Source organism: Poecilia reticulata, chromosome 7, assembly GCF_904066995.2.
Source record: "Poecilia reticulata chromosome 7, P_reticulata-male-v2, whole genome shotgun sequence".
Classification (NCBI taxonomy): Eukaryota; Metazoa; Chordata; class Actinopteri; order Cyprinodontiformes; family Poeciliidae; genus Poecilia; species Poecilia reticulata.
Genome location: NC_088836.1, coordinates 6,895,819 through 6,916,256, shown reverse-complemented (window position 1 = coordinate 6,916,256; position 20,438 = coordinate 6,895,819). Strand labels below are relative to the sequence as shown.

The following is a 20,438-nucleotide window of genomic DNA, read 5'->3' as shown; positions in this document are numbered from 1 at the left end:
AATGAGCCCGATTATCTTTGGCCCCTAGGTAACCGACAGTCTTTGAACCTCTCGGTATCCAAGGTGGAGCTGAAGCTTTTCTTCTGTATTTGAGCCAATAGCCAGTCTTTGCAGTGCTCTTTATTTGTCTAGCCAAAAAAATAAAAAATACCCCTGTGTTTACTTCTTTACATGTGAAACTCAGTCATCTTGACTGATTAGCTGGTCAATGTTTTGGTTTCTATCTTTCTTAGAAGACACACTTCTAGATTAGATTAGAAAACATCTCACAGGTGGTAACTTTTTTTACCACCTACTAAACTTCCTAACATGTTATTAATGCTGTCTAAGGGATCACCAGTCACTGTTTGGCTGTCAGTAAGCATAGAGCGTGTTCTGCAGTGTCTTAAGCGGTCACTGTGCAGCTCAGCTTCCTGCTCCATCCTCTGTGAAGTTGGCCAACACTACAGTACAGCGCTGTGCTCCACGTGACCAGTCGAGTCACGTGGAGCACGTTGAGATTCCAAACTCAGCAATCTGAAGACAGAAGTCCAGATTAGAAAGTCAATGTGGTCGATAGTGCTAGCTCTGACAGCGAGCTCAGTGTCCGCCGTCTGAATATTGACCAGCGTGTCATCATCAGAGGCAGATTAGTGACTCTGTGGCCCCAGAAAGCTGAATGCCACTTTCTGAGGGAGTCCCACATTCTCTTTCCTTTGGCTGCTTGTTTGAAAGCAACTCTACAAATGCAGTTTTCTTCCACGGTCCTTGCTGATGTGATTCAGCACACTCTTCACCAAGAGTGCAAAAAGATCCAGGGACATGTAGCTGGATATCTGGGGGATCACGTCGGTGGATATTTAGATGAAGTCTTGAAATTCTTTTTTCAGGATCCAGTCATGCCATCACAGGAACCCCCTGCAGACGCCAAGAGAGAGGAGGTGGACGTCCCACCGGACGACACGGAGGACACGGACGGGAGTAAGACATTCCTTCGTTACAGAGAAGTTATCCCCAGCATGTTTGTGTTGCTGCTTTGCCTTGTTAAAAAGGTTTTAACCCTTAACCAATATGGTGAAGATTTAGTTTGAAATGTGATGAATGATAGTAGCTCATGTTTACCACTTACACTTGTTTACATTTTTGTGAAAAAAATCTTTCATTAGTTTCTCAAATCATCTCAAAGCTGCTAAGCTACACCAAAACCGACACAATTGTTCCTCAAGACAAAACATCTAAGGCCATATTGGATCTTAAGCTAACATAATTCATTATTTTATTTGTGTTGGGACTAATTATTTCTGATATTTCTGATTATTATGTTCACCCACCAGATGGTGCAGCTTTTTGCCCATTTAAAGCAAAGTGTTTCCCTGTTTACTCTTTTCCTGCTACTGATGTTGAATAAATAAACTTTATAATGTATTCTGTATAATATTCATACATTGCACCATAAAATACATTGTATATTTTAAGTTTTAGTAGTTTTAAAATATTGGTCGGTTAAAAATTTAAAAAATGATCAATATTTATCTTACAGATTGAAGGAAGCTTTCTGTTTCCTGTAATTATGAGTTTTGTTGCAGCCGATCAGTGATCCGTCTCAAGACTTGATGATTTCTTATGCTTAATGTATAATACATTTTACAGAAATTTGATCGTTTTTGTCAATTAGTTCAATGATGACTTAATTCTAAACTGTGAAATTAAGTGACCACTTGGTATTAATAAGGTAAAAAATTCCCAAAATGGAATTAATGTTCAGTATGAACGAATAAATTCATCCGAGGTAGTTTTAAAAGACTGCCATGTGAATATCAACATATATATTTTTTCTGTGATGCTTTTGAAAGGTTAGCAAAACACAGCATGGTTTTGCAAATATCCCCAAGTGCACTTTCTGCCAAAATAAGTATCGGAATCATCTCACTTTGAGCTCTGGGAAATGATCTCAGGTGGGTAGAGCAGCCAAAAGCTTTACTCAAGGAAATGAAGCGCTACTTCTTTAAATGAGTCAAAACGTATTTGGTCAAATTTACAATTTAAGCACTTGAGCGGGACTTCTTAATCAAATTTAAGTTGTGAGAATGATGTCATCTTAAGGGGTAACCTTTCTTGGCTCTAAGCCTGTAATGTGTTGAGTGCAAAAACCTCCCGCTGATGTAATGCACATTCACAAGTGTTATCTCAGCTAACCTGCTCCTCCCTCTGCAGCCTCTGTGTTTCTGTAACACCTAGAACATGAGAAGTTCAAGGTAGTATTTACTGTATTTAATCTGAGAACGAACCATGTGGAAGAATGCAACCGTCAGGGTCAGACTCCCCCTGACAGAAGAGTCTGTTAACATCAACAATAGAATTTCTTTGTCAAAAAGACTAAACCTTGGTCACTTCACCTCACATTCATCATCACTGCTTATGTAACACTCAGCGGTTATCTAACTGCTTTAGCCCACAGGCCTCCTGCTCAGCTGATGCTCCTGTTAAACGGGCTCTGATGGGCCAGTCAGACCCGACTGTTTGGAGTTGCTGTTGCAAAGAGCTGCATGGTTTCACTTGGTTTGATGTTTTCCCATAACTCTGTTATTATGTTTCTCCCTCTGCTGGCCCAGAGCAGAATTGCATGTTTACGATGCCGTCTGTCTCTTTTTCCGTACTTCGCAGTATCCTTTCTGCCACACAACTGTGCAGTGGATAAAAGGGGAGACGCGGAGACGGAGGTGAGAGATTGGCCTGGTCATTCTTTCGCTTAAAGCATCCAAAATCAAAACTCATCGTACTGCATCCTCCGACTTACAGGACTCTGACCTCAATCCCCTGCAGGACATCAAGGCTGTAGTGGACGGCATCGACGGCATTAAGTTGTCCCAAGGCACCACTCTGGGTCTGGGCGACTTTGAGCTGATCCGGGTGATTGGGCGAGGTAGCTACGCCAAAGTGCTGCTGGTCCGGCTAAAGAAGAATGAGCAGGTGTTTGCCATGAAAGTGGTGAAGAAGGAGCTGGTCCATGATGATGAGGTGAGTGAGGCTGTGAGATTAGCAGAAACGTGTGTTTGTTGGTGAATATTTTATCTTCCTGCTACTCAATTTTTTATTATGGCATGACAATACTTGACCCGCTGCTCCTCAGGGGGGCGCTACAGTGCATCAAAACAAAAATAAACAGACTCAAAAACAGCTTCTTCCCAAAAGCAGAACACCCCGAAAGCTCACGCACTAATTGTATGGTGGTTATATGTGTATGTGTGTTTAAATTGAACTGATTTAATATTGCAAATCATGCCAACATCACCATATTTATGCTTATATTGTACATTTTTCCTACATTGTTTGTACTGGTGGAGCGGACTTTAACCTCATTGTTCAGTGACAAACTATTAATTCTAATTATAACATTCCTACACTCATCTTCACTAAATGTATGTTGAAAGAACCAGCATCTTATTTTGTTGGAAACTAACTTTACATCTTTAGTCCACAAAATGTGTCCTTACTAAACATTGCTGCCAACACCAACTTCAAATTATACACATATACTAATACTTAATTTGGTACAGTTGGGTTGCTTGTCAGGATGTCAAAGCTACTGTTGCTGGAATAGCAACAGTAGCTGAAATGACCACTTGTTGGAGTGTGGAGAACATTGTATGGAAACACTCAACATGTCAGACCTGAAAGCAGACGGGCTTCAGCAGCAGAAGACAACGATGGGTGAGGTGCCATTACTATCAGCTAAGAACAGGAAACTGAAGCTACAGTCCAAACAGACTCTCCTGAACTGGACTAGAACAGGTTGAAGTGATGCTTCCCAGTCTGATGAGCCTCAGTCTCATCTGCAGCATTCAGATGTTCGGCTCAGCAGGATAATGCACCATGTTTTCTCTCTCACATGGTCTCAAACTGCCTTTTTTTTTTTTTTTTAAGAAAAGTGGGTCACCTGCGCCTCTCTGTCTGATGAGCATGCTGAGATGATGATGAACACAATAATGAAGATGATCAATTTTCCTCGGTCATCCTCTTCCTAGCAGCATCGCAGGGTGAGGGAATTCCTCAGAGAAGTTGAGGCCAATGCCGATGATTTCCTGCTGCACAACAATGTGAGACAGCTTAGCAAACGCAGGGCTTTGGCAGGCTTCTGGTCCATCAGGAGGGAAATAACATCTTTTTTGGCAGAGCTAAAAAAAAAAATCATAACAGAACACAGTTTTCTCAATTCCTAGAAAATGAGAAACAGATGAACAGTAAGGCCTTTTGGTTGACATTACTTCACATCTAGATGAGCTGAACTTGAGGCTATGGGGCCGGGGCAATTCAGCTTCAGAGGAAACTTGAGATGTTGAAGGAAGCCATGCCGGCTCACTTCCCTGCACTGCAGGACAAGGTTTAGGGACAGCAAGACGCGTCCTCTTCTCTTGACTTTATTGAGAGACTCACTGTAAACCTTTGACTGCTTCAGCTCACCATGTTCATGTCAGAAGCTTCTCAAACAAAGTCACACAACACTTCAAGTGAGTAAAAGCTAGGCATCTACAGATGCAGCTGGTTGACCTCCACGCAGATTTGGCCCTGAAGGTGGAAGGACCGATCCTTCCACTTTTTGGCTCCAATTGGTTCCTGTTTTAGGTTTCCCACGTCTGAAGCACGTAGCCTCGCAGATCTTGACCATGTTTGGTTCCAAACACGGCGGTGAGGCAGCTCTCTCCGAAACGAAGACGACCCCTCCAGGCCGCACAACGTTCCACTCCACCCCGTTTGGCCATTTTCGTAGTTTGATGGCAGCAATATCATTATCTACCAGCAGGGAAACCTTTTATTCCAAAGTTTATTAAAGATGTCGACAACGGAGGACTTTTCCATCCAGTCTTACATGTTGGAGCCAGAGTCGTACCCAGAGCAGGAGAATGAAGACGGCAAACCTGTATTCAAATAAATGCATCGCAATGGTGTTATTAGTGTATTTACACCCTCACCATCTGCACCAATTACCCTCAATAAGGAGCGTAGCTTAACTATAATGTCCATGCATATCAGATACCTATTTAAATATTAATGCTACCACAATATGAATAAAGTAAACAAAGCCTCAACATACTGAAGGACTGTGAGCATCAAGGTCGTCACTGAATGCATTTTTGCTATGCGCTTCCCAAGACAAAAATGGTAAAAAAAAAATAAAGCCAAATAATTATATTCAAAACATGCTCAAAGAGGCAGCTAAAAGCTAGCACACAGCGCTAACAGAAGCAGAAGGCTCAATGCATTCAAACCAATGGCAAGGACCTCATTACACAGAATGAATGCCTAAAATAAACTTTGCTGTCATTTTAGCGTTATTGACAGCTTGCTGCTTTGCTGTGTACCTCATAAGTGCTCCACCAAACAAACTTTCATTCCAGAGAAAACATTTATTTAATCAGACACTTCAAAGAGGCTCTGATGCCTAAGGACAATGTAAGGACTCGTGTGTGTTAATACACCCTAGAACTGAACATTTTGACTTGTCTACCTACAACTTCAGCATAACTGAACTTGAACTACAAAATCACTGCCAGAAATAAAAAAGGCAGATTCACCCAACTTACTAGCTGGACGTCATGACCTTGTTTAGCAGTTGCAAGGCAAATGCGGTGACATCACAGGCAAGAAAATGTCCCAATCTAAAGAGGAAAAATTTACACTGAAAAATATGGAGGAAGTGGAACAACCTTCTGTTATTGCTCCCATGCTTTTTGACTTAAAAAAAACAAACTGATTTCTCCCTGAAATCAGACAAACTTACCAACCGATGGATGGAGCCTGCCTTCATCAGTCATTGATGGAGAGGTGGGATAATGAAATTATACTGAGACACTTATCTAGTAAGGCTGCCAATCACACAGACGACCAGCCATGTACGCTGGACAGTAAGAGCAATTTAGAGAGACCATGTCATCTAACATTTTTGGCTGTGAGAGGCGGTCAGAGTCCCTGGAGAAAACCGTCATTTGCACAAAAGAACAAGCAAACACTTTCATCCCAGGATTTGAACCCAGGACCTTCTTGCTGTGGAGCAACCATGCCATCTGGCAGTCCAGGCTTCTTGACCCAATTTAAAACGGGCTCTTTGCTAAATGCTTATGTGGTGACATGACACGTGGTCATTCCTTCAGTTTTGGAGCTTTTCCGTGGGTGATTTAAATGTCAAAGCTGGAAATGGGCATTAATGTGAAAATGATCAGGTACTGGACTAAAGAAAAACTAGAAAAAGCTGTCCAAAAAAAAAAACTGAGAGTTCCAGGTGGAGAAGCACCGATGAATACCTCATCAATAAATTACAGCATAGTGTTGCTGTTTGGACAGAACATGAATTGCAAATGGCTGGATTTAGAGTTTTTCCTAGCAATATATGTTAATATAGAACAATTTAAAGGGAAATCTTAGAAATTTACCTGCAAAATGGTATAATTTAAATTTGTGGGACATGTGAGAATGTTTCCATTACTGCTGCAGATTGACTGTTGTATTTTTAACTGGTCTTCCAGCAGATGGCAGTATTGCTCAACAAATTCTCATTAATAAAAAAATCAACCCAAGGTGTTCCTTAAGTTACACTTAAGATCAGCATCTTCATCCTTTAGGATTAAAGTGAGGTGGACTCGGTAGTAAGTCCACCTCACTTTACTGTACTGTACTGGTTTTGTAAGAGTACAGACTCGAAGGAAAACATTTTTCATCTTTTCACTTGGAAATCCTGTTGTTGGCACTGATTCTCTGGTCAGTTTGTTCACTCCACTTTAATACTTCTCAACTCTCTTTTAATCTGGCATCAGAGAAGCCTGGAAGCCTCCGCCGAGAGCCGGCTGAAGTAGCTGAAATAACCAAGATAAAATACTTTGCTATGCAATGTTCTGCGTGATTACAGATTCTTGAAGCCAACAAGAAGGAATTCAGAATCATGAGCACAGTATGTGGTTTGTGTTGTGCTGTTGTGAATTAGGCCTGAACCGTATCGGAGCACAGCATGGCAACTTCACATGTAGAAACGGTTTATTGTAGCACACATAAAATGTGAACTTTAATCCATTTAACGACACTTTAAATCAGTATCAAACACTCTCGCCTCTGGCTGAGCAGTCTAGTTCTGATCAGAAACAGATGACTGACACCATAAATACTCTGTGACTCTGTCACACAGCCTGTAAGGTAAGGTCCTTTCACTGATTTTTATGGTCAAATGGGGAATTGAACTCTGATGCAGAGTGCTTAGAGCAGGGGTGTCCAAACTTTCTGTCACATGAGCCAAAATCATCCCGTCAAAAGTGCTCAGAAAGAAAACAGCAAAAATCAAGCAAATTGTCCTCCTGTTTTATTGTTTTTAGTTATTATTAGTTTTAGTTAGTTTTATTTTTTTTATCATAGATTCAAAATATAAAATGGATTCTGCATGTTTGCGTATTAAAAGAGTTTCATAAGGGTTTCCAAATTATTTTGGATTCGATTGAACGTATTTCTTTCCTGCTATGAAAGCAGGATTTGGGTTACCTTCTTTCAAAAATGTTTGCTATTTTTAGCCAAGTTTAATAAGTTAATTAAAAGAGTTGGCTTTTCAGTAAAAAAATATGTGGATAGACGTGGTTCCAATTACTATGAAAACTTGGTTATAAAAGGATGAATACTTTGTGGCTTCTTAACATTTTCTATTTAAACATATTTGTGTCGTTCTTGAACTGCAGCTGGGGGGACACAGAAAAAAACAATCTAAGGACCACAAATGGCCCCCGGGCCACACTTTGAACAACACCACTGGCTTAGCACATCTTTGATCTGATCTGTAGGACGATAGAAGCGTGTGTCGGTCAACACAAAGACCAGAAGGAGGACAGATTTCCAGAAACTAGGTTATAGTGTTTAGTCAGTTATTTATCTCCTGAAACATGCTTTTGAAAAAATAAATCTACTTTTGGAAAGCTGACTTAATTACCCTTAAATCAGCTGTTTTATGGGCTGAAATCCCCCCGTTATTCTTGATCACAGAACTCTCAGCATCGCCCACAGAACGCCTTCTGCTTTACTTCAGATCTATTCTTTCTTTAAAACGGGTCCGTATGAGGAAATGAGGCCCGTGTCTTAGTGCTGCTGCCTGAGCCGGAAAGGCTTCAGTCTGAACAACATGAACTGAAACAGTGGGAAAAACTTGTAAAAATTACATGTGCATATTCTCAAGGCGTAAATTCCAAGTTTTAGTTTAGCTAGGCAAAAAGAAAATGAACGTATTATATCGTTAAGAGTGTATGTTTTTTTTAGTTTTTATTTTATCAAAGATGGGACATCGTCCTTCTGGCTGTTTGTTTTGGTAAATGAACAAACTGTTAAATAGTCAATATGTCTTGACTTTTCACATATTATTGAATCCAATAAAGACTCCAAACCAGAGTCAATAGCAGAATAAGCTGTTTGGCCCTGATGGAGGGGATTATGGATCCACATAGTCAACTCTGCTGCTCAACACACTGATGCATTTTCTTTACAGGTGTGGGACCATTTAAAGGGAACTAAACTCATTCCAACAGTATCAGATACCTTTGAATTGTTTTTCAACAAAATCAATTAAAAAAAAACACTTAAGGCTTCTTTTAATGTTCTGTGATGAATGAAACGGGATGTACATGATAGAAAAGTTTGGCCTTCATGACGGTTTCTGCAGCGTTCCTGAGCTACAGCGTTCCTGAGCTACAGCGTTCCTGAGCTACAGCGTTCCTGAGCTACAGCGTTCCTGAGCTACAGCGATTCCTGTCAGTCTGTTGCTTGTGAGAGTCGATAAGTTTGTGAGACAAGTTTCTAATGTTTCCTTGTTCCAGCCCATCCGTCAAGGTGCAGTCTTTTATCTGGGACGACTCAGAGAAGCAAACGGTCTGAATCACCCTGAGCACGAACGCCGACTGATCGCAGGAGTATCAGGAAGCCCATCGATCAGGCAGATTGATTGTAATTATCTGCCATCTCCGCCTTTGCTCTTCTCTGCAGGATATCGACTGGGTGCAGACAGAGAAGCATGTGTTTGAGCAGGCGTCTACAAATCCATTCTTAGTCGGCCTCCACTCCTGTTTCCAGACAGAAAGTCGGTAAGAGCCAGATAAGACTGACAGTGTTGATTTACAGGCCGACTCTTCTCTGCTACAACTTTCTTTGTGCTCTCTGAACACTAGAAGGATTTTTAAATAAAAAAAAAAAAAATCAAATCACTCCTCAAATGTTGTCTTGATATCTTCTGCCTTTAACAGAATGTTAAATCAGCTAAGCAATCCAAGTTCAGCTCTTTTGATAATGAAGTCCAATAGTCCTGCATTTGGATCAATATCTGATGAGGACACTTTAGACAGAAATCACATGACAATCTGCCCAGCAACTCCAGGTCCTTCTAAACAAATACTAGATCCACGATTAAACAGTCAGAACTTTACACTCTGTTATGGTTTTCCTTTTTGACCTTCCTCAACGTGTTGGATCAGCTCTGCTCTCCTGTTTGCTTTCTGCACTATTTGGATTAGAAAACACACTTTGTGTTTGCAGTTCTCAGCTGTTGTGTGATCTCATTCCATTCATAAGTTGGACGCTGAAGGTTTTTCTGCATTTGCTGACGATGCTTACAGTAATGACATTGCCTTGACATTACATTTCTTTTCCAAATGTTTTATGTCGTTAGTCCACTGACTCCTCAGCATCGAAACAAACTAACTCAAGGGTTAGTCTGTCATTTTCATTTCAGGCCACTTTGTGAATCATGAATGTCCTCAATGGGCCTGTTGTGGCAGAAATTATTGATAGAACAAATCGAATCTCCGTCCTAATAAAACTAAAAGTATGTCCCACCTAAATGAGACTCAGAATTCCTTCTCAAAACTTTGTTCTGAGGTAGCGAGCAGAACTTTAGTTTGACTAACCACAGGTATTACTTTGGTGTTCTTTGGCGTGCGTTTTGTTTCAACAGTAATATTCAGTGTGTGAATGTGTGTATGACTGACTGTAAAGCAAATGTACCATATTAAGTGGTTCTTCTTAATGTTTGCCACGGTGTGGGTGATTAAAAAAAAGTCCTGGCTGTATTTTCAGGTTATTTCTGGTGATCGAATATGTGAATGGTGGGGATCTGATGTTTCATATGCAACGGCAGCGGAAACTCCCAGAGGACCATGCCAGGTAAGCATCCAGATGTTCAGCAGCTGTTCCCACACACGATCCAAGCCTCCGTCCAGTTCTGCGTTCAGACCTCTTTAACCGGCCTTCATTCACATGCAATGGTTACTGTTCTAGGTTTTTCATGGGTCGGCGTCATTTCGAGGTAGTAATATAAATTGTGTTTGGATTTTCTTCATCCGCTGCAATAAAAATCTCTGTGGGCCAGATTAGAGCTGAGAGGCATCTGCTGCAGGGCCAGGAGGAGGATCAGTAAACGGTGCTTTTATTGGACTCTGGTTAAGCTGATGTGACAGCTGCTCAGGAGACGCATGTATGGAACCACCAGCTGCTTAAACGTGGACTCACTGGAGGGATGGAGCGTTCTCCGAGAACAAAAAGCATCGGTTTCATGAAAGGATCTGGCGAAGTGCGGTCGGTTGGTAGCGACTAAAGATCTTTTCTATAAACATTTTCCTGCGGGGCCTCCGTTTTCACACCGAGCGGATCCTCTCGCGGGGACGTTGTGACGCTTCCAAATCTGAATTAAGACTTCTTTACATCTTGGAAGAAATGCGGCGAGCACCCATAATTCATCGTGCCTGCCTGCTTCAGGGGCACTCCGACTGCAGCTCTGATAAATTTCGGATCAAAGGCGCCGTAATTTAGAGAGGCACCGTCGGGCCCCCGATCGGCCTCTTCAATCTGCAACCTGGAGACAGTGGCTGTACATATGCAAAGCAGCATGTTAAGCACTCATCACGATTGTACATATTCATGAGCAGCGCTCTTAGACAGAGCCCTGACGCGCTCCCCCGCGCAGTGGGCGACGCGGGTGATGCTGATAGGACGTGTCTCAGCGGCGTCTGAAGGCAGCAGAGGAACAACAGAGGCTGCCAGAGCCGAGATGTGGGGCTTAAAGTCTGTCAAACGCAGACTTTCCTCCCCCCACCCCCCCCCCCCCTCACTGTTTGACAATCATTGGTTTACAGCAGCCAGACACAGAAAGCCTTGTCAGAGTTAATGAAGGCTTGTCTCCAAGAGACAGAAAACACTACCTACACACGGAGAGAAAACACACCGCTGACTCACCAAAGAAGCTCTCCAAGTACATTTTATCATCACCAAACGGGCTCCGAGCCTGAATCACAGCGGGAGACCGAAGGATCTGCTGCAAAGTGCCGCCGCAGCGCTGTCCAAAGTTTCACTTGTTTAGCGGGCGAGTTTAGGAACTCTGCTCCAACGAGTCGGAAACTAGAGAAGCGCAGGGAAACTCGGAGCGACCAGATTATCGGCAGCAGCAGGAAACCGAAAAAACCTTAATGTCTGTTTCCTTTTACACTTCAGATATTTTATTTTGTCCAGAGAGTTTATTTTTTTATTTGTTAAATTATGTCTGCAATGATTAAGAACATCTACAGAAATGTGTGATCACGATGGCATATGAAGTCGTACGCTCTTCCACACGTATGTGGAAGAGCGTACCCTTCCACATACGTGTCTTTAACATGTCTGCTGTGGCTTGTAAAAGCATTCGTACCTCTTGAACTTTTCCATATTTTGTCACATTATAACCACAAACATAAATATATTTTATTGAAATTTAACGTGACAGACCACGCAGAAAGAAAATTATACACGATTCAAGGCATTTTTTTTTTTCTTTTTTTACAAATAAAAATCTAAAAAGTGTGGTGTGCAATTCTATCACTTTGTGTTGGTATTTCACATTAAAATCCAATGAAATATCTTTGTTTGTGGTTGTAATGTGACAAAATATGGACATGTTCAAGAGGTATGAATATTTTTACAAGTCACTCTAAATAGAAGAAACATTAAGATCAATTTTTACCATACAATTGGACTTCAGTAGAAAAATGAACAAAGACTGGTCTTTACATTTCCACACTTTAAATAAAGTAAATTGAAATAGTGGTCAGAAATGAAATTGGAAAAATCGATGCGTTATGGCAACATGGTTACTGATTATTTTGTCCTGGTCAAACCTCTTGACTGTTGACGTGAATATGAACACAATAATGAAAACATTTCCATTTTAGCAACATAATCAGGCAGCCAGTTTGTATTTCTTAACAATGACTGAAACCACTAAAATCAACCAGCTTTGTTTTCAGCTCATCATATTAACAAAACATTAATTAATGGCATTTTTTCTTCAATTCTTCTTTGTCTTTTCTCTATTTTCCCCTGATGCTTATATTGAGATTTTAAACTTTTTTCTGGCTCTTCTTTTTTTCTTTTTTTTTTTTTTTACAATTGTTTTCGTATTTAATTCTGAATTATTGCCTTGGTTCTATGGTTTATTCCTTTAGTTATATACATTTTTGTATTTCTCAAAGATTTAGGCAGGTTTTGTCCTCTATCACAAAGTTGAATTAACTTGTTGACATGAAGCACATCTGTATCTGTATTACATTCTTCATGACCTATTTCCTGTTTTTTATTCTGGCATTACCTCTGAGCATTGCAGACACTTTAAGAGTGGAACTTGAGTTTATCTCCTTTTTCCTAATTTAAAACCTGTAACTAATTGGACGGTAGTATCCCAGGTGCTCGAGGCTTTGCTTCCCAATCCATTTAAGGCTGCAGATATTTACTATTAAACTTTTTTTAATAGTAAATATCTGCTATTAAAAGCAGATTAAAAGTGGCATGTTTATGTTTTCATAAACATGCCACTTTCTGTAATTAGCCAGTTTCTTTAGCAGTAACCTTTTAAATAAACACACTTTTTGATATATATATATTTTTTATTTTATTTTTTCCCCAATACACCTGGACACAAACCCTGGAGACTAGTGACTTTAATATAATCCCAGGTATGTGTGTGCACATCTTTGGCCTATTGGTGGCGCTGTGTGACGATTTAAACATTTTTCTTCACAGATTTTATGCTGCTGAAATCTGCATCGCTCTGAACTTCCTTCATGAGAAGGGGATTATTTACCGAGATCTAAAACTTGACAACGTTCTGTTGGACCACGAAGGACACATCAAGCTTACGGACTACGGCATGTGCAAGGTCTACAAGAGCCAAACATTTACTGACGTTCTAATCGTGTTGTCTGCCGCGCTGAGCAGCCTGAACTGGAAGCTCCAGCATAACCTCTGTTTTTGTTGCTGTCCCCACATTGGCGCCGTTGCTCACATCACATTATAATCCACCTACCAGGAGGGCATCAGACCAGGGGACACCACCAGCACTTTCTGTGGGACCCCCAACTACATTGCACCGGAGATCCTGAGAGGAGAGGACTATGGTGAGAACACGCCGGCTGTAGCGCGATGGTCCACTTCCTGAAATCTAGTTTCATTTCAGGATTTCTGTCCTGTAAGGTTGCTTAGCTGCTTTAAACTATGTCATACTCGAGTATCCATGAATGTGTGTTAGTGCTAAGCAACAAAAGGTGTTGCTGAGGTGAGTTTATGATGATAAACTTTGCCTAGTTACCAGCCCATCCTGTGTGTGTGTTTCCCCCAGGCTTCAGTGTAGACTGGTGGGCTCTGGGTGTGCTGATGTTCGAGATGATGGCCGGAAGGTCTCCGTTTGATATTATTACTGACAATCCTGACATGAACACAGAGGAGTACCTCTTCCAAGGTGAGACACAGTCATTTGCTCTGCTTGCCTTCACCCTAAGTTGGAAGTGATTGGATTTAGTCACTTCATGGACTGAAAGGCCAACTGAAAACTCAAAGTAGTCCAGAGGTTTACTTCACTGGGCTCACTTTTCACATGCCTCGTCTTTGGTTTAAGCCTTATTAGTTGATTTGGTAACACTTTATTTGACGGGGTGTGCATAAGACTGACCTGACACTGTCATAAACATGACATAACACCTGTCATGAACATGAAGGAGTCTTTATGAATGGTGTCATGAACTGTCATTTTTTTGATGCAAAGTTGCTCTAAGAGTTGCATTAAAAGTCAACTAGAAGTGTCAACTTTGTATTATTTTGTAAATAACGACATTTTAATTCAAAGTTTACACTTTTAATGGACTTTCAAGGGAACTTTTAGAGAAACTTTGCATTAAAAGAATGAGACTCCATGTTCATAACAGGTGTTATGTCATATTTATGACAGTGTCATGTCGGTCTTATGCACACTGCTTCAAATAAAGTGTTCCCGTTGATTTCAAAATTATTTGAAACTGATTAAGAAAATAATTTGTCAGAAATGAAGAAAGTGAATTTTATAGCAGTGTAGCTTTAGAGCAGGCATATTCAGATGAAACTTGGATAATTTTACAGCTGACAAAATAAAATGAAGTGTACAGAAAGTATACAGTATATGTGTGAAAGTTGGACCTTTTTTTTACTAGCTGGATTTTTTCAGTGCTACAGAGAAAAACTGGACCTTAAGCTGGAAATCATCTTTGTCTGCGTGATCTGGCAGTAACATAACGTAGGTCTGGACTAACACTCTGAACATCCGCTGCTCTAAAGGAAAGCCACTCCTGATCAGTTTCTGCTGCTTTAGTGTAACTGGATGGAATCTGTGACTGAAAACTGTGTTCTTCAAATACCATAACAGTTCATGTTATAACATAAATCTTTAAAAGAGGTGAAATTATTCGATCTTTCAGCGTGTGCGGAGTAAACGCGTGAACTCGGAATGACGTTGGCTGAAAACACATCCTCAGTACGAAGTCCTGCCCCACATGAGCCCTGGAGGACTTGGCAGTACATCATGGCCTCTATAACAAATGGGACTCGGTTGCATGTGAGGACCAGTGGAGTGTTTCCTTCATGCTTTTGCTTCATTTGGCAACTGATGGACTTTTCATCGAGCAGAGATGGAGCCAGATCATTATCCTGAGCCACCTGAAATCACAGAACTCTCTTCTGTCGGTTCAGTGACGAAATGTTGGTGATAGATCCAGGGTTCTGAGCAAGAAATGTTTCAATGTTTGTCACAATTTTATTTTTATAAGGACATATTTGGAGAAATCCCAGCAGTTGCTAGGGAGGTTTTTGTCGAGATTAGTTCTTTAGACCTGCACTCTTCTCCGTTCCCGCACAGCATGTTCGTGGAGAATGTGGTGCTAAATGACCTGCAGACGACCTGATTATAGACGGTCTGTAGGTAGGTAGATAGGTCAGTCAAACTTTATTAACAAACCAGCGTTCTGACAACTATCCCAGCATGCACCGCACGCTTCTTCTTCTACTGGCGAAAATGAAGTCGGCGGCTTAGTTGCTAGACCTGTTGTGGCTCAATATTGGTCCACATATAATGCGAACCGGATTATAAGGCGTACTGTCGACTTTTGAGGACATTGAAGGTTTTTGCCTTATAGTGTGGAAAATACGGTACATCTGTCAGTTGTCCCCTGAACAAGTTTGCTACTACTTGCATTACTTGCATACCTGATACCTGTGTAGTGGAGTAAGTTTCCCTTAGTTGCTGTTGAGTGCTTGGTATGGAAAGTAGGAGTGCACAACAGGTCAAAGGTTAAATACAAACTGAAGGATGTTACTGAACAGCTCTGATTTTTGCTCCTGTCAGAAATGAGGCCCAGGACTGACTCTAGATGATGACCTAATCTGGCCTGAGCATCAAGAAAACTGTACATCGATCTATGGATAGCATCTATATTCATTCAACTGCAGGATGGCTGTAGCCCTGCTAACCACAGCGGGTTAGCTTTGTTCCAAGATGGAGGCCTCCATCTGTTCAGGAAAGACTCAACTTGGGCAGCAGCTGAGGGAGCTGAATCAGTGTTTGGTTGATGTCATCACTTTGCATCAGAAGCTGGACGTATCTAAGTGGAGGATCAGTCGATCCAGGGAACAAATGAGCTCCAGTTATTAAAATGCCAGGTTTAACTGACCACATGGATGTTACCATTTATGTCACTGAAATATTTGTGTCATAAACTAAAGGATTAGTCTTTTAATACAAAATTTCACTACCTTCTTAAAACATGGATTGAAGGATGGGAAGTGAAGTAGTCAGATTTCTTGAGTGAGGTTTTGGGGATTTTCTCAATCAAATAAAACTGATGTGGTTTTAAAAGGCTGGCCCAACTCATTTATTTACACAGAGCTGTTGCAACAACACACACATGGCTTTAATAAGAAGAAAACTAAACTGGCTTTAGGATAACAAGATGTTCAAGTTTTTGGGGAGCAACGTGTCAGCATCCAGACGTCCAGACATTTCAGACGTGCATTTCTGAGCAAAAACCAACATGTTCATCCCACCTGCTGTTTGTCAAGATTCACTTCAATTTATTCACTTCTAAAAATACTGTATTAGTCCCTATGTGTTGTTAGTCCAGCTTCCAATTCAGCTTCCCTCTTGTTGTAGTGTGCCTCTAAGCAGGCAGTTATGGTTGCTCCTGAAGGAATGTTAAACGAAGTGCTCTCACTCACAACATCACTCAAAATCAACTGTGCTTATTGGCATCACATCTTTTTATATCATGTTAAAATTTTTCTGCATCATTCTCGTCTTCGTAGCACATCAGTCATTTTTGATTGAAGTTGACAGTGTTCTGTCCTGCAGAGTGGCTAAATATACGCCGATCACCTTAACTTAGTTAAGGTGATAACTTGGCTCACAGAGTTTGTTGAGTGTTTAGATTTCAAAACAGAACCGCTTGAAATGCGACTAGCATCCGACAGCGGACTCTGTTTGGACCATTTTTCTTTCCCATTCTTTACATCAGTATTCCGTTTTATTCATGTTAAAACTTATAAACTGAGCTTAGTTCTTCACCAGAATAGTAGCAGCTCTCTCTAAAGAGACCTGAAGAAACATGTCTCATTTGCATATTGACAATCATTATTGGATGTTTCAACAATAATACAATCGCAGGGTTTTGGATTAAAAAAAAAAAAGATGGCTAATACAGATCTGACTATCTTGCCTCCAGTTTGGAACTTTGTTGCAACGGCGTGCTAAAGAATGAGAGCTCAGCAGAAAACGAGCTGTAGGTGTCATCTCACTTTGTCATTGTAGAGAATTTCTCTGGTTCTATTTGTGTTTGTGTTTCCTCGAGCCATATGGTCTCCTTACATAGCGCAACCCCATCACCTCCTCCTCCCTTCCCTCGCACTGTCCGCAGCAGCAGAAATTCCTCCATACTACAGTGTGACGCACTTTGTCTCAGCTGTGACCGCCAGGAGCTTATAGCATGGCGCTACAGCTAGCATCTGCCACCAGTACTGTCCTCCTGGTGGTTTTACTGTGGCTGATCAGCAGGCTCCTGGACGAACGCCTGCCAACGGAAACCGACCCTTTCACTAGAAGAGCCACCCACCATATGGCACAGAGATGGAGCCGGTGCCATGGGTGTGCTTTGGCTGTTGGTGCAGCACATGCCATCCCCAGAGCTAAGATGCTCAGAGACCGGAGAGCATTGGAGTTATTTTTGATAATCAACCAGAAATTTATGTCAAAGCAGGAACAAGAGGGGGAAATTTAAGACATTTAAAAATGAGTAAATTACCTCATAGGAATATAGGTGCATTATAACAATGTTATTGAATAATTATGTTGTTTTACTGCACATAGTATTTAAAATAATAAAATAGTTGCAATAATATATTATGATGAACACTGAACCCAATTTATTTGTACTGAAATAGTGTTAAGGGTTACCGTAATTCGAAGAACTTTAACATGTAGCATAAGCTGCTTTGCGATACAAATTTGGGCTTTTAGTTATATATATAAAAAAACAATATCAACTTAATACAGCATTCAAAATCCAACACAAATAAAAACACAAAACTCATTAACCCCACTAGAATAATAATAACAGAATACAATACCATCAAGAAGACAAATGTGGCACTCTGAAGAAACTGCTTGAGCTGTAATCTGAACTGAAGCCAATCAGGGTTCAGTTTCCGTCCTGCAGGAAGTGAACTCCGACCCGTTAGCTTCTCCTGTTTGACCCACAAAGACATTAGAACCCGACAGTTCCCACTGTACGCTCCACCAGCTGTACTTCTAAAGGAGCCGTACCAGGGAAGCATTTCAAAATAAATTGAAGACTTTGAAAATTTTATACAGTTCTTTTAAACTTCAATAACTTCATCTTTTTAAAAACAAACTAGCAGGCTTTGGTCCAAGGCCTTCATTTTTTAAAACCATTCTGAGGTGTGAATGGCGGGTGGAGCTGCTTGTGACCAAGAGTTTAGACATGAATTTAAATGAAAAAAATATATAAAAAATCATTAATAATATAAAAAATATTTGCAGCAAGAAATCTTAGACAGTATTAAAGATTTGCACATTTCAGGTACGAGGCATTTCAAAGTGCTTTACACCCTAAGAAATATAGAAACCAATTGTGAACCATGATGTTGCCTTCTTATTTAACTACTGTAAAAACAGCTAATATTGGTTTTGCTTTTCCAAATAAACTGCTACTCAGTGGAAAGTGACCAGGATCATGCCTTGTATTCAAAATGTAATTTTCCAATTGCGTTCGACTTTAACAGTTTATTGTGGCTCATTTTTATACAGACCGTGGTGGACATGGTGAACCATGTTCCCTCAGAGTAAAACAGACTCTGAAGCCTCCTGGCACAAGATTGAAACTAATCTTTGACTAATACAGTCAATTTTGAACTGTTCCTTGATCTGTGTGCCATTTGTCTAAATCTCTCGGCCTCTCAATTCAGAAATACTTATTAAAAATATCTAAATGTTAAATTAAATGTCATTGTAACTCTCTCTCTGCTCGCTGGTTCTGCTCTGCATCCACAGAGCCTCCTTTTCTGCCCATCTGAGTTTTAGGGTGTTGGCAACTGTTCTAATGGGGGGAAAAAAGTGTGAAAATTCTTCCCTCTGCACAGCATTCAGAACCAGACGGATTAATTGTCCTGACATGCATCAAAAATAAATAAATAAATAAAGATCAGAACTAAAGTCTTGAGAAAGAACAAATCTAACGGAGCTAACAGAGAAACTCCTACACGCCGCCACCAGGAGTGGCACGATTCCAGAAAGATCTAAAGCGGAGAAGTTAGTAGCTGCGGTTTGAAGTGCGCAAACACACAGAGCCACTTTTCAGTGTGTAATACTGAAACATGAGTGAAAAACACGCTCTGCTCTGATCACATTACCTTGAACAGAAATTCAGCATGAATGCTTTGGACATCCTTGAAGTGAGGTTTTAAGGTGAAAAAAAAAAAAATCTGTTTTCAAGCTCTTCTCATTTGTGTGAGTTCCAAGGTTATTAGTGGAGCATGGAACGTGATGCAGAAAACAGAGCAGCGTTCACTGCGTGTCCTCCCTTCCTCCGACTCCCACTCAGCAGACATGGTCACCCACAGGCAGGTTGAATCACGCTTCTCCCAACTCACGACTGCCCTTTCATTGTCTCCGTCTTCTTTCTCTCCTCCTGTTGCCGTCCTTCTTTTTTGTCGACAGTTATCCTCGAGAAGCCCATTCGCATCCCGAGGTCTCTGTCAGTGAAAGCTGCCAGCGTGCTGAAGGGCTTTCTAAACAAGGTGAGAGCCGTCCACACCCATCACCTCTGGGAGCTGTGTGTGTAGAAGAACAGCAAAGTGTTTGGACGGGCAGCAAAGGTTTAACTCAGACCATTACATCCAGCATCCGGTCGTGAAACAGCCGCGGTGCAGCTAAAGATGGAACGGGCATTCACTACATACTTGAAGCAGTCCAACAACTCACTTTGATCCAGACACGTTGCCTGTTTGTAAGCATGACCCTGACCAGTGTCTCATCCCTACAGGATCCCAAGGAGCGCCTGGGTTGCCAGGTCCAAACAGGCTTCACAGATATCAAGTCACACACGTTTTTCCGCAATATAGACTGGGACCAGGTAAGAACTAAATCACTGAGAGGTTTTTTTTTTGTTTTTTATTTATATCGTTGCATTTTTCCGAGTAAACATCCAACCTAAATTTGAACTCTAAACTGTCAAAATGTGAACATTCGTATCATTGAAATTGAGCCTGAAGAAAAAGCAATTTTCAATTAGAATATCAAAGGTGTAGAAACAGGTATTTAAAATTAAGCCCCTAGGGATGCAGACTGTTTTTACAAACATTTGTGAAAGAATGGATCGCTCTCAGGAGCTCAGTGGATTCCCGCGTGGAACTGTGATAACAAATCCAATCGTGAAATTTCCTTGTTCCTAAATATTCAACAGTCAACAGTCAGCTTATAAGACAATGGAAGTTTTTGGAAGTGACAGCAACTCAGCCACCAGGTGGTAGGCCATGTAGACTGATGGAGCGAGGTCAGTGGATGCTGAAGCCCATAGTACGACGAGGTCACCAACTTTCTGCAGTCAATC

The 20,438-nt window shown here is 41.0% G+C and overlaps 1 protein-coding gene across 6 annotated transcripts in view; it reads left to right on the top strand.

Annotated features, from left to right (window-relative positions):
• Positions 1 to 20,438, top strand: part of prkcz (protein kinase C, zeta) — a 97,566-nt gene that overhangs the window by 52,289 nt on the left and 24,839 nt on the right. For 5 of the 6 annotated variants that reach the window (XM_008412928.3, XM_008412925.3, XM_008412932.3 and 2 more), the window contains 10 exons: positions 870 to 960; positions 2,644 to 2,699; positions 2,779 to 2,997; positions 8,983 to 9,080; positions 10,069 to 10,155; positions 13,039 to 13,174; positions 13,325 to 13,412; positions 13,634 to 13,753; positions 19,547 to 19,626; positions 19,872 to 19,961. In XM_008412928.3, coding sequence (XP_008411150.1) covers positions 870 to 960; positions 2,644 to 2,699; positions 2,779 to 2,997; positions 8,983 to 9,080; positions 10,069 to 10,155; positions 13,039 to 13,174; positions 13,325 to 13,412; positions 13,634 to 13,753; positions 19,547 to 19,626; positions 19,872 to 19,961 — 1,065 coding nt within the window. The remainder of the gene's footprint in view (positions 1 to 869; positions 961 to 2,643; positions 2,700 to 2,778; positions 2,998 to 8,982; positions 9,081 to 10,068; positions 10,156 to 13,038; positions 13,175 to 13,324; positions 13,413 to 13,633; positions 13,754 to 19,546; positions 19,627 to 19,871; positions 19,962 to 20,438) is intronic. The other variant, XM_008412926.3, reaches the window with a different exon arrangement.